The following is a 12,449-nucleotide window of genomic DNA, read 5'->3' as shown; positions in this document are numbered from 1 at the left end:
GATACGCGACTCAGTGGACAAGATTCGTTCTATGGTTAGAATTTGTACCTACGACATAAAACAAACTGCTTGCGGGTGTTGATCAAATGGCAAGAAGTCCTATCAGTCTGGAAAAGCTTGAAATCACGCTGAGAAAAACAGAGCAAAGCTGATGGTCGTGAATCTTGTCTGTCGTGCTAGAGCTCTATTTATCATTACAAGAGCGACGTGATAACACACACATGCAACGGACCGATCCAACTCGATTTGACTACGCTCTAAGCGTAGAAGTTGACCGTATCCTTCTTCTTCGCCTGCAAAGAGGTTAGCGTATGCTGTGATATAAAGTGAAAGCATCTCATAACATACCTGTACTTCAGAAATGGCATCGACGTAGTGCTCATGGCTGATCTTGTGCTGGCCTGTCCGGAGAGCAATCATACCAGCCTCAACACACACAGCCTTGAGTTGCGCACCACCAAACTCGTCAGTGCTACGCGCCAGTTCCTGCCAGTTGACACCTTCATCCACTGTCATTTTCCGAGAGTGGATACGCATGATCTGCGCACGAGCTTCCTCATTTGGTAGGGGAAACTCGATCTTCCTGTCCAGACGACCGGATCGAAGCAGAGCAGGATCCAGAACATCGACTCGGTTGGTTGCAGCAAGAACCTTGACGCGGTCATCTGAAGCAAACCCGTCAAGCTGGTTGAGAAGCTCCAACATGGTTCGCTGCACTTCTCTGTCACCGGACTTCTCCGAATCGAATCGCTTGGTTCCGATCGCGTCGAGTTCGTCGATGAAGATGATCGATGGGGCCTTCTCCTTTGCCAAGGCGAAGCAGTCTCGGACGAGCTTCGCACCATCACCAATGAACATCTGTACGAGTTGTGGCCCAGCAAGCTTGAGGAAGGTAGCATCGGTCTGTGCAGCGCAAGCTCGCGCCAGGAGGGTCTTGCCGGTACCTGGAGGACCGTACATCAGTGCACCTGGGGCTGTTAGTAAAAAAATACACTGCAGATGTCGATGATTAGCTTACCCTTCGGTGCCTTGATGCCAATCTTCTTGAACCGCTCGGATTCCTTCATAGGCCAAACGATAGCCTCGACGAGCTCCTCAATCTGTTTGTCCAAGCCTCCGACATCAGTGTACTTCTCCGTCGGCTTCTCGTCGACCTCCATGGCCTTCACTCGGCTATCGTACTCTGCGGGCAGTGTGTCGAGCACGAGATATGAATCCTTATTCACTCCGATGAGGTCACCAGGCTTGAGTTTCTCGTGGTCTACCAGGCCGATGAGAGGCAGGAAGATGGTCTGTCTCGTGGACGTCTTGATGACTGCCGACTTGCCCACTCGGGTGGCGTCCAGGTCGATGTTTGCGCCCTCTTCCGCTGCTTCTTCCGAGACGTCCAGATCTAGTATTTCGACGACGTTGCCGACGAGGTATGGAAGTTGCCTGCATAGTCAGTACGTGTTGGATTATAGACACCAATGACGTGAAGAGACAGCCTACCTGTTGTTCTCGATCTTCTCAAGGTTGTCCTTGATCTTCTCGTTCATAGAGGCTTTCTCGTGCGTCAGTCGCTGGAACTCGCTCTTCATGATGCGCATGTCGTTCTCCAGTAACCGCCTCCGTGCGACAATGTCTCGTGTGCTTGAGTTGAGGATCTCCTCGTCCAGCTCCTCCTCCGGTTCAGCATCCTCCATGTCTGCATCGCCATCCGCCTTCTTTCCGTCCTTTCCGGCATCGCCGTCCTTCTTCTCTTCCTTCTTCTCCTCCTTCTCCTCCTTCTCGTGGCGCTCGAGGTCGTCAAGATCCTCCAGTGTGGACATGGTGGCGGTGTGGGGTGATTTGTTTGTGAGGCGATATCAAGATGTGAGTGATGTTTGGGCAAGCGAGGAGGTGTGGAGACTATCGGGGAGACGTCGCCGGTAGAGAGGTGATGTTGATGTGGTGTTGACGCGAGCTGTCTGAAAGGCAGCTGTGGATTACGAAGGTGACTTAGCTCTCCCACTTAGCTCAGTCCGGCCTTGGCGCGCCAGGGTCACACCCGCCGAATCTGGAGCACTTCAACATCTCAGTTTTTGTCTTACCTGCGGTGTTGAAGGGACGGGGCATGATCTTTATTTTCGTTTACTCTACACTCCACTATACTCTTTTCATGATTTGTCGCTTCCGGCCATTCAAGGGGATCTGAGTGGCAAACTCGTTGCTCCTGAGAGTTACAGCTATGGAGATAGAAGGATGAAGGAATCTTCTAGATGCGAAGCGGGGTATGTTTGACCAAACAGTATATGTACAAAGACGATCTGCGACTCTGCCAGTCATCAGGATGACAACGTCACGCTGTGTGGACTCAAAATATCAGGTCATTTGCTATGTAATTTGAGGCACCTGATATTCATCAAGTCGGGCACCATGGCCTAATGGTAAGGCGTTGCTTTCCGGTGGCAAAGATTGAGGGTTCGAGTCCCTCTGGTGTCGTTTCTGTATTTTGCACCCTGCTGTGCAGTGTAACTCTTTTTGCTGTCACTTGGTGATCATATGTGGAGAGTCCGACGGTTGACATCCGAGCTTCCTCACTCCAACAACATCAACCCGCAGTGTTCCCTTGACTTTTTAATAAAATATGTTTTTTTCAATGCAGTCCTGATCGGCGGGAATTGAGCTATGTTTAATCAACACCATTATGGCACCACCCCCGATGAAGAAAGACTTCGGAACTACCACATTTACTAGCTTACATAAGCCCATCACTACACCACCAAAAAGCCATGTACAAGCCAGCCCAGCCTTTCCCCAATATCCAGTGAACTAGCGGGGTACTTGACAACCCCAGCGCACATCCCACATCCGTTTAAAGTACAGTTCGCAACCACCAAGCTTCCACCATGTATGCAGCACGAGCGCTCCTCCGCTCGCGCCTCGCGCCGTAAGTCACAAGACCTCCCCGTGCAATAGATATAAGTATACAACCACTAACCACCCCCTTAGTCCATCCACCGTTGCCAAACCATGTAAATCCCCAACATCGGCATGCTATCAAGTACAGCACACCCGCCACGCAGAAACCCCACCATTTACTAACGCCAAAAGGTATTTGTCCGCCATACCTCGACGTCCACACAAGACGGTTCGCAGTCCAAAACGCCGGCCCTAGATGACCTCCTCGGCGCGGAGCAGGTAGGCAAAGCAAAGACCTTGTCCCGCGAAGTGGGCAGATTGAGCCGCGAGTTGGATGCTGTGTACTCGCGCCAGCGCGGTCTGAATCGCGTTTTGAAGGGCCCTCTTGTACGTTTTTCTTGCGCGCTGGGAAGGCATGTGGATGTGGATGTAGTGCTGATGATGCGTGTGCATGCAGACTGTGAGACGTGTAGCTCGAGCGCGGGAGTGGGGGGGTCGGGTTAGTGTGAGGGACGGGAGGGTTTTTGTAGAGAATAAGGCGTTGAGTGGGGAGGCGGAGAGGGAGATGTGAGTTTGCCGTGTATGGATGTTGTGATTTGGGGGGAATGGGTTGGCTGACTGTGCGAATTTTAGTCCGAAGATCTGGTTGCGGTACGTTTATATGCCATCCCCTCCCCTCCTTGAAAGTCGTTTGTATGGTGGGTTCTGACGTTGTGTTGATTATAGGGATAATTGCCAGTGCGGTGGTTGTGTGCATGAGACTACGAGACAGCGACTTCTTGATACGTTCTCGGTGCGTTGTTAGGTCCCTTGGTATGGCAGTATTCTGACAGAGCGACGAGATTCCAAGCGATATTTCTATCAAGTCGCATTCTCTCAACACCAACAATGTTTTGAGCATCGAGTGTAGGTCGGCCATGCAGCCATGATCTGGGAGAATGGTACTGATAAATCATATCATAGGGAGCGACGGACACACGAGCGAGTTTACCAGCCAATTCCTCACCTCGACCGTGAAACCCGACCATGACAAAGCCATCATACGTCAGGGTTTGAAGAAGTAATTGCTCCTTAGCTATACTTCATACACTGCTCTAACATGCACCAAGCGTATCCCTCTTCGACGCCAGCATCGCCTCCTCCCCACCACGCCACACATACACCGACGAGCGCCCAACCGCCATCCACACCATCCTCTCCAAAATCGTAAGCCCCTTCTCACCCCCCCATTTACCACCTCCCCCCAAACTCACCCCCCCACAGCGACAACACGGCTTCTGCTACATCGACAACACGCCACACAGCACGCCCACAGAAACCGAAACCCTCCTCCGCCGCATATCCTTCATCCGCGAAACCCACTACGGCGCCTTCTACGACTTCACCGCCGACCTCGCCTCCCAAGACACAGCCTACACCAACATCGCCCTCGAAGCCCACACAGACACAACCTACTTCTCCGACCCCGCCGGCCTGCAAGCCTTCCACCTACTCTCACACACGGAGGGCTCAGGCGGCGCCTCCCTACTCGTCGACGGTTTCAAAGTCGCCGCAGACCTGCAGGTCGCAGACCCCCAGGCATATCACGTCCTGGCAACGGTAAACGTCCACGCCCACGCCTCAGGCAACGACGGTATAAGCATCCAACCCTACCGCGGCTTCCCCGTGCTGGAACACGACCCCGCGACCGGCGCGCTGCTGCGCGTCCGCTGGAATACGGCGGATCGCGCGGGCGTGGAGATGCCGATTGAGACGGTGGGGACGTGGTATGAGGCGGCGCGCAAGTTTGATGCGTTGCTCAAGGAGAAGCGGAATGAGTACTGGGAGCAGCTGACGCCGGGGCGGGTGCTGATCTTTGATAATTGGCGCGTGTTGCATGGGCGGAGTGCGTTTACGGGGAAGAGGAGGATTTGCGGCGGGTATGTGAATCGTGATGATTGGATTAGTCGGTTTAAGATGGGGGAGTTTGGACGGGAGGGGGTTTTGGGAGCGTTGGCTGAGGGGTGAATGGATGGTACTGGACAGGGGGTTTTATCGATTGGAAAGGGGGAGAAGAAAATATATGATGATGACGATGAACCTGTTTCTGCTTCTTTCTCTATGTACATGCACGCTGAGATCTGCTCATCCTGTCTTGCCTCACTTCAGCCCCTTCTCCTGCTCGAGCTCCAACTCGGCCTGCCTGAAGTACTTTGCCGTGTCGACGCCGTGGTGGGGATGGTTGACAAAATTGGGCCAGGGGAGGACGTGTGAGAACGTGGCCGAGTAGCGCGAGTTCCTGTGCGCAACGCCCTGCATGTACTCTGTCAACTCGGAGGTGCCGTACAGCGACTCGCCGCGCTTGACCTTGGCGACCATCTCGCGCATGTCCATGTCGACCTCGCGGCGGTTCTCGCGGGCGCCGTAGAAGCGTGCTGTCGATGAATAGAATAAGTGCCCGGTCATGTGAGTGGGTGGTGTTCAGAAGGGGGGAAGCGTACCGCTGGACCGCGTGTAGGCGAGCAGGAATGCACCCGCGACGCCCACGCTGCAGCTCAGTCGCATGATGGGCGCAAAACCGCCTTTTCCTACGAATGATGGCGACACTTTCTCCCAGTACAGCATCAGGCCCGGACTGAGGGCTCCGACGGCGGCACCCGTGGCCCAGTCCGAGGGGCGTGTGTAGCGCATGACGCGGTTGAAGTGGCTGGGGACAGAAGTCTATCAGCACATGGCGTTTGAAGGCGGTTGGTTACGGGGGGAGCATAGCATACGGGTCATTGTCGATGAGCTGGGATGGAGATATTAGCCCACTTGACTCCACTTCACGCACTGATGCGGGAGCCAATTGCTTACGGGATAGTCGCCATTGGGGACCTTGTCGGGCACGACAGCCTGGTGCCTGACGGCGTCGTCCTGCGAAGACTGCGAAGCCATGGTGGTGCTGCTGTGCTGTGGCAGGCGTGCTGGTGCAGCGAAGTGAGGTTGCGGGGCGGGAAATGCCGTTGCGGGCAAGCTAGCAACGAGCTTCGACTTTTGAACTTGGCGCGTCGGGGCGTTGCGACAACAATGACTGCGCGTGTCGCTGCTCGCCCATCACCACCAGGACCGCCCGAGGGAACATAGGAGGAAAGTCACGCGGGCCGACACCATCACACACACGAGGGACGTCCGCCGCGAACACTCGCCATCGCCATGGAGGAGAGCAATGTCCACGCCCGGCCCACCGTCGCCGACCTGCACGGCGACAACCACTTCGCGCAGGCGGCGCGCAAGCACTGGCTGGCGGCGAAGAAGACGGCCAAGGTGCGCCCCGATGTGGTCAAGAAAGAGCTGTGGGACGAGCTGGAAAAGGTCGACTTTGCCTACTCGTCGCTGCTCATCCTCGAGAACCTGCAGCTGCTGGAGCGCTACCTGTGGCCCGGCTTCACCGAGGACGCCTCCAACCACCACCACCTGCTGCTGGCCCTGATGGTCAACGTGAAGCGGCGCGAGAACCTGCCGTCGTGGGGTGAGTCGTCGACAACAGCAATGAGGTATGCGACACGTGCTGATGTACATATGCAGAACACTTCGCGACCAAGCCCGCCGACTTCTCGTCCTTCTTCCGCCGCATCCTCTCCATGACCGTCGACCCCTCGCAGCCCAGCAACATCCGCACACAGCTCGTCGCTTTCGTCATTGGCGCATTCCAGTCGCTCGACAGCGGCCTCGTGCGCAAGGAGTGCGCCCCCCTGGTTGGCATCTCCATATGGCAGCACCTGCACTCGGAAGCTGTGCGCGAGCAGCTCTTCGGCGAGCACCACATCCTGCGCAAGGCCTGGCGCGCCGCCTCGAAGCGCTTCGACGCTGCAGACGACGCGCTGCAGGCCCGACTACGCTTCGAGCGCTCATGGCTGTATACACTGCTCCTCGACTTTGTGGACCGCCTCTACAACAGCAGCACAAAACAGGATATCAGGAACAACCTGGCCTACTGCGAGCGCTTCATAGAGCTGCTCACCGACCTGCAGAGCCAGCTGCCCACGCGCAGATACGTCAGCACCCTGCTGCAGGACCTGAACATGCTCCCGGCCATCCGCCTGTCGCCCATGTACACCGACGAGGACAACGGCCTGTTTCGCGACCTGTTCGACTTGCTGAGCCACTTCACGTACTTCCCCATTGAGGATCAGACGGGCAAGCAACTATCCAAACTCGAGTACGATCAGCAGCACTACGACGTCCTGGCCAAGCTGCAGCGCACGGGCTATGCGGCTTTCCAGGAGAAGCTTCAATTGATGGCGCTGGCAAACTATGGCAGCATTGGCAACAGGGAGGAGCTGGACAGCCACTTGCGCGTACTAAGCGACGACGAGCTGGTCGAGCTTTGCTCTCTCATGGGCCTTAGGACAGAGTACCCAGCCTCTACCTTTTTAGTGCGGGATCGGGCTTTCTACATGGAGACGCTCGTCTCGTTGGTTGAGCAGAGACCTACCTTCAAGGACGTGGTTCGCGACATGCCCGTCTTCCCCACAGAGAAAGTCCTATACGAAACAACGTTCCTCAGAAACGAGTCGTACGACGGATCAAGACCGCTCGCTATACCCAAGCTGAACCTCCAGTACCTGACTATGGGTGACTTCTTGTGGAGGTCCTTCATCCTGTATCGCGCAGAGGCGTTCTACGGTATCCGAAAGGATATGGAGGATGTGATCAAGCGTGTGAAGCCAAAAGGAAAGGGTGTCAGTACCAAATTCGACGGCTTCTCCAGGATGTCGATACCCATCATGAAGCCGGGTGTTGTCGACGTCGCTCCTTCGAAAGTAGGAGAGGAGCACCCGGCTTATGTGCGAGCAGAAATCATACTCGACGTCAGCCGTCTGCAACTCCCAGTACGAAAAGAGTGGGACTCGCTAAGGACAGACGATGTCGTCTTCTTGCTCGCAGTAGAGGGCAAAGAGGACGTGCCTATGCGGAATGGGGGTCACACAGAGCCGAGCACGGGAGAGCAAGTCGGACTCCACAAGATGAGGTGCGCGCAAGTTGTCCAGGTGCTGGACGAGAACGGGAGACCCCTTCGCGAGCAAAACCAGACTGATGGATTTGCGCCCCGAGCACGATCGCGACGACTCGTCGTCAATATCGACGCGAAGCAGTACCAAGCCGACATGGACCATGTTGCGGAAGGCAGGCCGAACATCTACGAGCACATCAACCTCATCGTTCGGCGGAAAGGACGGGAGAACAACTTCCTCCCCATCCTCGACTCCATCAGACGCCTAACGCTCTCGGACATCCCAGCACCATCATGGCTGCAGGAGGTCTTCTTGGGATACGGTGATCCTGCGTCTGCAACGTACAAGCGACTACCCAACCGACTGAAATCGATAGACTTCCGCGACACCTTCCTGGACTGGCAGCATTTGATTGAATCCCTGCCTGGCGAATCCATCGAGCCGGAGGAAGACGCGCAGACATCCTTCGGGCCCCCCTACGTCGTGCAGTACCCTGCAGCAGTAGAGCAAGAAGTTGCGCCCGCACGGCCTTCGAAAAAGCGGCGTCGCGACCATCCTGTCGAGGTCGCACAGCCTGTACATCAATCCCTGCACGTCGCAACCTACAAGCCTCCAAACATGGGGCCATACCCTGCCGACGCACCCAAGACGAATGCAGTCAGGTTTACCCCGGCGCAGATTGAAGCCATCACTTCGGGCACGCAGCCTGGTCTGACGGTGGTGCTCGGCCCGCCGGGCACCGGAAAGACGGACGTCGCGACCCAGATTATATCTAATATATACCACAACTTCCCGGATCAGCGGACGCTGCTCGTTGCGCACAGCAATCAGGCGCTTAATCAGCTGTTTCAGAAAATCGTGGCGTTGGATATTGATGAGCGGCATCTTTTGCGGCTGGGTCATGGCGAGGAGGATCTCGAGACTGAGGCGAGCTACAGCAAGCATGGTAGGGTGGAGTCGTTTCTCGAGAGAGGGACGTACTACCTGGCTGAAGTCGATCGCCTGGCGAAGAACTTGGGCGCGCCGGGTGCTCATGGTAGTTCGTGTGAGACTGCAGATTACTTCAATCTTGTCTATGTGAAGCCAGCATGGACACAATACTGGGACAGCGTTTCTTCTGAAGACAGCACAGTCGAGCAGATAGTCGCCGACTTCCCCTTCCGGGACTACTTCCTGAACGCCCCCCAACCTCTCTTCCCACCCGCAAGCAACCGCCAGCAAATCCTCGACATCGCACAGGGCTGCTACCGCCACGTCGAGAAGCTCTTCACCGAGCTCGAGGACATCCGCCCCTTCGAGATCCTACGAAACCCGCGCGACAAAGCAAACTACCTCCTCGTAAAAGAAGCCCGCATCATCGCCATGACATCCACACACGCCGCAATGCGCAGACAGGAGATCGCCGCCCTAGGCTTCCACTACGACAACCTCATCATGGAAGAAGCAGCGCAAATCACCGAAATCGAAAACTTCATCCCCCTCGCTCTCCAGGAGCCGCGCAACGGCACCTTACCCCTCCAGCGCATCGTCCTCGTAGGCGACCACCTCCAAAACGCGCCGATCGTCCAAAACCTCGCGTTCAGACAATACGCAAACCTCGAGCAATCCCTGTTTCAGCGCCTCGTCCGCCTCGGCGTGCCGACCATCATGCTGGACCAACAGGGTCGCGCCCGCCCCTCAATCGCAGACCTGTATAAATGGCGCTACACAAACTTATCCCACCTCCCCGCCGTCTCCTCAGCCCCGGAATTCACCGCCGCGAACCCAGGCTTCAGGTACGAATACCAGTTCATCAACGTGCCGGACTACAAGGAAAAAGGCGAATTGGAGCCCACGCCCCATTGTATACAGAACCTCGGCGAAGCCGAGTACGCAGTCGCTTTGTTTCAGTATATGCGGCTCCTCGGATACCCTGCGGGGAAGATCTCCCTCTTGACTACGTACGCGGGGCAGCGCGATCTTATCAAAGATGTGCTGGCGCATAGGTGTAAGGCGAATCCACTCTTCGGACTCCCCCGTGTGGTGGCGACGGTGGATAAGTACCAGGGCGAGCAGAATGATTGTATGTCCCCCCCTTTTCCCTTCCCAAACTTCTTCACCCCACTAACCCATCCCCCTTAAATAGATATAATTCTCTCCCTAGTCCGCACCCGCTCAATCGGCTACCTCCGCGACATCCGCCGCCTCACCGTCGCACTCTCGCGCGCGCGCCTCGGCTTGTACATTCTCGGCCGCCGCGCCGTCTTCGAGGCCGTGTTCGAGCTTAAACCCGCGTTTGATATGTTGTTCCGCCGCCCGGATAGCTTGGCGCTTGTTACGGGTGAGATGTACGGTGATGGGGGACGGAGGGTTGGGGAGGCAGAGGTGCAGGGCGAGGCGGTTATGCAGGGCGTGGAGCATTTGGGGAGGTATGTGTTTGAGATGACGAGGGCGAAGGTGGAGGATCTAAGGGGGGCGGGGGCTGGGGCTGGGGGAGGGGCGGTGGGGTTGCCGACTAGGGAGGTGAGGATGGTGGATGTTGGGGATGAGGAGGTGAAGGACGGGAGGGACGGAGAGGGGGAGGCGGATGTGTAAGAGTATGAGGAAGAGTAAAAAAGGACGTTTTGGCTTTGGGAGTTTTGGGTATAGCGGGGGGGGTGCATATGTGCGTAGCTTGTTGTGTTTTTCTTCTTCTTCTCGCGATTTTGCATGGGTCATGTATAGAGAGATACCAAATAGTCAAAACAGATCTTATGGGCTTGTGGAACTCAATTCTTGTTTGCTTGATTTACTTATACGTACATGGTTCACTATGCCTGAACGCCGGGTATATCCCTCCCTCCCATCCTATCCCCCATCTCCCATCCATCTCCCACCCCCACCCTCCCCCACGCTACCGCCCCTTAGCAACCCTCTCATCCTTCTTCTTCTTCAAATACGCCGTAATCTGCTCAATCTGCCCCACAAAAAAGCACCTCTTCTCATCATTCCGCCAAACCAGCACCCCAAGCGCATCCGCATAACCCAGAACATCCAAATACTCATTCTGCGAGCTAAACTCCTTCATCAGAAACCCATTCGACACCTCAACACGCTCGCCCTCATACTCCCACAGGCGAATCTGATCCATAACCGTAGGCGGGATATACGGCACCGATTTCTGCATCTGCGGGTGCGCGTACGTAGATAGGTAGGACAGGATCTGACTCGCCGTGATGCCCTGCGAAACGGCGCGGTTAACGCTTTCTTTTGTGAGTTTTCCGGAGATGAGGTTGGGGAAGCGGTGTTGCAGTTTTGTGAAGAGGGAGATGATGGCCATTTGGATCATGCTGTTTGTGTATGCGTAGAGGCGGTAGTTAGTCTCGATGATGATGAAGCCTTTGTTTGCGGCGGCGGGGCCGCGGCCGGCGGAGCCGGGGGCGTTGGAGAGCGCGCCGGCGTCCGAGGTGAGGGTTGTGGCGAGGCGGGTGGGGTAGAAGGTTTGTGCGGATTTGGAGGAGCGGTAGACGATGCCCATTGCGGCGAGGTCGTCGAGCATTTGCAGTTGGGTGGGCGAGAGGGTGGAGGTGGAGTAGTCTTGGCTGAGTTCGAGGGAGCCGAGCATGAAGAGGAAGGATAGGACGTCTGTTTCGGACATGCCGAGCTGGTTGTCATGGTCAGTGATTCTGTCCTCAGCCTTGGAATGAAGGGAGATACGCACATCCCTGCTCATCTTCAGGTACACGATCAGCAGATTCCACACCTGCGCGTTAGTCTCCTGCAGCACAAACGAGAAGCCCTCCTTGGTAATCCTCGTCTGCCCGTGCACAATCCTCACCAGATCGCCCGCGTGCAGCAACTTCTTCGTCCCTGCGCCCACCTCGCCGCCCACATTCTGCATTCCCGCCGCGCCAGCAACCATGAAGTACAGGATATTCTCCCACTGCGTCTTCGCGTGCTGATCCAGCGCCTCGACCGTCATGCGCTCCCCGCGACTCTCGTCTTTACTCGCGGGGACACCAAACGAGCGATGCGTGCCCGAGCCCTCAATAGCCTGGCGCAAGCTGCGCTGGAAGCCCGGAGACAGGGAGAACGAGGACGTGCGATCAGCGTTGAGTTTCGAGGCGACGATGTGCAAGCGCTCGAGGGTGAAGAGGGCCTGTTCCTTCTCCTTGCGGGCGGAGGACTTGAACCAGGCGTCGAGGTCGGCCGAGGGAAAGGATGTAGGCATGTAGAGCATGGCCATTACTATCGACTTTGCTATTGCATTGTTGGCTATATATTCCATTCATTGAGAGCAGACATGCTCACCTAGATGAGGCAGCATGCACCGGAACACCGCGAGCACCGTCGACGGCTGCTCGTACAGCTTGCGGTGCGTCTGCAGAGGGAGGCCCTCGAGGTATTCGAGCGCTTGGGTTGACGATGACGCCGACATCTTGGTGGATGTGGGTATGAAATTCGCGTGTTATCGTATTATCATGGTCCTGGAGGTGTGGGGGACGCAAGAGGGCGGATAAAAACGCGTGAGTCGCGCAGTTAGCCGTGTCATGGGAAAGTCGTCAAAGAAAGTGAAGTTCGATGACGCGCCAAGGGCGGAGCTCCACCCTTCTCTAGCTTCCGAGCTAAGTG

At 56.2% G+C, this 12,449-nt stretch overlaps 5 protein-coding genes and 1 non-coding gene across 6 annotated transcripts; 3 read left to right on the top strand and 3 right to left on the bottom strand.

Annotated features, from left to right (window-relative positions):
- Window positions 1-31: 31 nt before the first annotated feature.
- Window positions 32-2,044, bottom strand: P153DRAFT_420297 (26S proteasome subunit P45). The gene is made up of 4 exons (XM_033672234.1): window positions 1,492-2,044; window positions 1,019-1,434; window positions 349-968; window positions 32-293 (listed from the first exon to the last, which is right to left on the bottom strand). The coding sequence occupies exons 1-4, from the start codon at window positions 1,809-1,811 to the stop codon at window positions 258-260; spliced, it is 1,392 nt and encodes a 463-aa protein (XP_033527807.1). The 5' UTR covers window positions 1,812-2,044; the 3' UTR covers window positions 32-257.
- A 347-nt stretch (window positions 2,045-2,391) lies between these two features.
- On the top strand, window positions 2,392-2,463 carry P153DRAFT_t24. Its single transcript has one exon. It is a non-coding gene; the product is annotated as a tRNA-Arg (tRNA).
- Window positions 2,464-2,870: 407 nt separating this feature from the next.
- Window positions 2,871-4,890, top strand: P153DRAFT_381849 (Trimethyllysine dioxygenase; the record flags this gene model as incomplete). Its single annotated transcript, XM_033670079.1, has 10 exons — window positions 2,871-2,911; window positions 2,974-3,025; window positions 3,076-3,270; window positions 3,341-3,450; window positions 3,517-3,534; window positions 3,610-3,676; window positions 3,726-3,789; window positions 3,847-3,943; window positions 3,993-4,089; window positions 4,147-4,890. 10 exons carry the CDS (start codon window positions 2,871-2,873, stop codon window positions 4,888-4,890), a joined length of 1,485 nt encoding a protein of 494 aa, XP_033527806.1.
- A 132-nt stretch (window positions 4,891-5,022) lies between these two features.
- On the bottom strand, window positions 5,023-5,810 carry P153DRAFT_393238 (uncharacterized protein; the record flags this gene model as incomplete). The annotated part of the gene is made up of 4 exons (XM_033671216.1): window positions 5,719-5,810; window positions 5,637-5,653; window positions 5,364-5,569; window positions 5,023-5,297 (listed from the first exon to the last, which is right to left on the bottom strand). Exons 1-4 carry the CDS (start codon window positions 5,797-5,799, stop codon window positions 5,023-5,025), a joined length of 579 nt encoding a protein of 192 aa, XP_033527805.1. The 5' UTR covers window positions 5,800-5,810.
- Window positions 5,811-5,946: 136 nt separating this feature from the next.
- On the top strand, window positions 5,947-10,433 carry P153DRAFT_393237 (P-loop containing nucleoside triphosphate hydrolase protein; the record flags this gene model as incomplete). The annotated part of the gene is made up of 3 exons (XM_033671215.1): window positions 5,947-6,373; window positions 6,430-9,921; window positions 9,985-10,433. The coding sequence occupies exons 1-3, from the start codon at window positions 6,058-6,060 to the stop codon at window positions 10,431-10,433; spliced, it is 4,257 nt and encodes a 1,418-aa protein (XP_033527804.1). The 5' UTR covers window positions 5,947-6,057.
- Window positions 10,434-10,731: 298 nt separating this feature from the next.
- P153DRAFT_332161 (transcription factor Tfb2) lies at window positions 10,732-12,356 on the bottom strand (the record flags this gene model as incomplete). Its single annotated transcript, XM_033665502.1, has 3 exons — window positions 12,129-12,356; window positions 11,539-12,077; window positions 10,732-11,481 (listed from the first exon to the last, which is right to left on the bottom strand). The coding sequence occupies exons 1-3, from the start codon at window positions 12,253-12,255 to the stop codon at window positions 10,732-10,734; spliced, it is 1,416 nt and encodes a 471-aa protein (XP_033527803.1). The 5' UTR covers window positions 12,256-12,356.
- Window positions 12,357-12,449: the final 93 nt, after the last annotated feature.

Source organism: Dothidotthia symphoricarpi (genome assembly GCF_010015815.1).
Source record: "Dothidotthia symphoricarpi CBS 119687 unplaced genomic scaffold P153scaffold_3, whole genome shotgun sequence".
NCBI lineage: Eukaryota > Fungi > Ascomycota > Dothideomycetes > Pleosporales > Dothidotthiaceae > Dothidotthia > Dothidotthia symphoricarpi.
The sequence above is the reverse complement of the archived record's forward strand: the minus strand, read 5'-3'. Positions and strand labels throughout refer to the sequence as shown.

Coding starts and splice junctions, on each gene's coding strand:
- P153DRAFT_420297 (XM_033672234.1), bottom strand. CDS start 1,811: ATGTCCACACTGGAGGATCTTGACGACCTCGAGCGCCACGAGAAGGAG. Junction 1,435..1,491: donor GAGAAGATCGAGAACAACAG/GTAGGCTGTCTC, acceptor CTGACTATGCAG/GCAACTTCCATACCTCGTCG. Junction 294..348: donor ATGCCATTTCTGAAGTACAG/GTATGTTATGAG, acceptor ACCTCTTTGCAG/GCGAAGAAGAAGGATACGGT.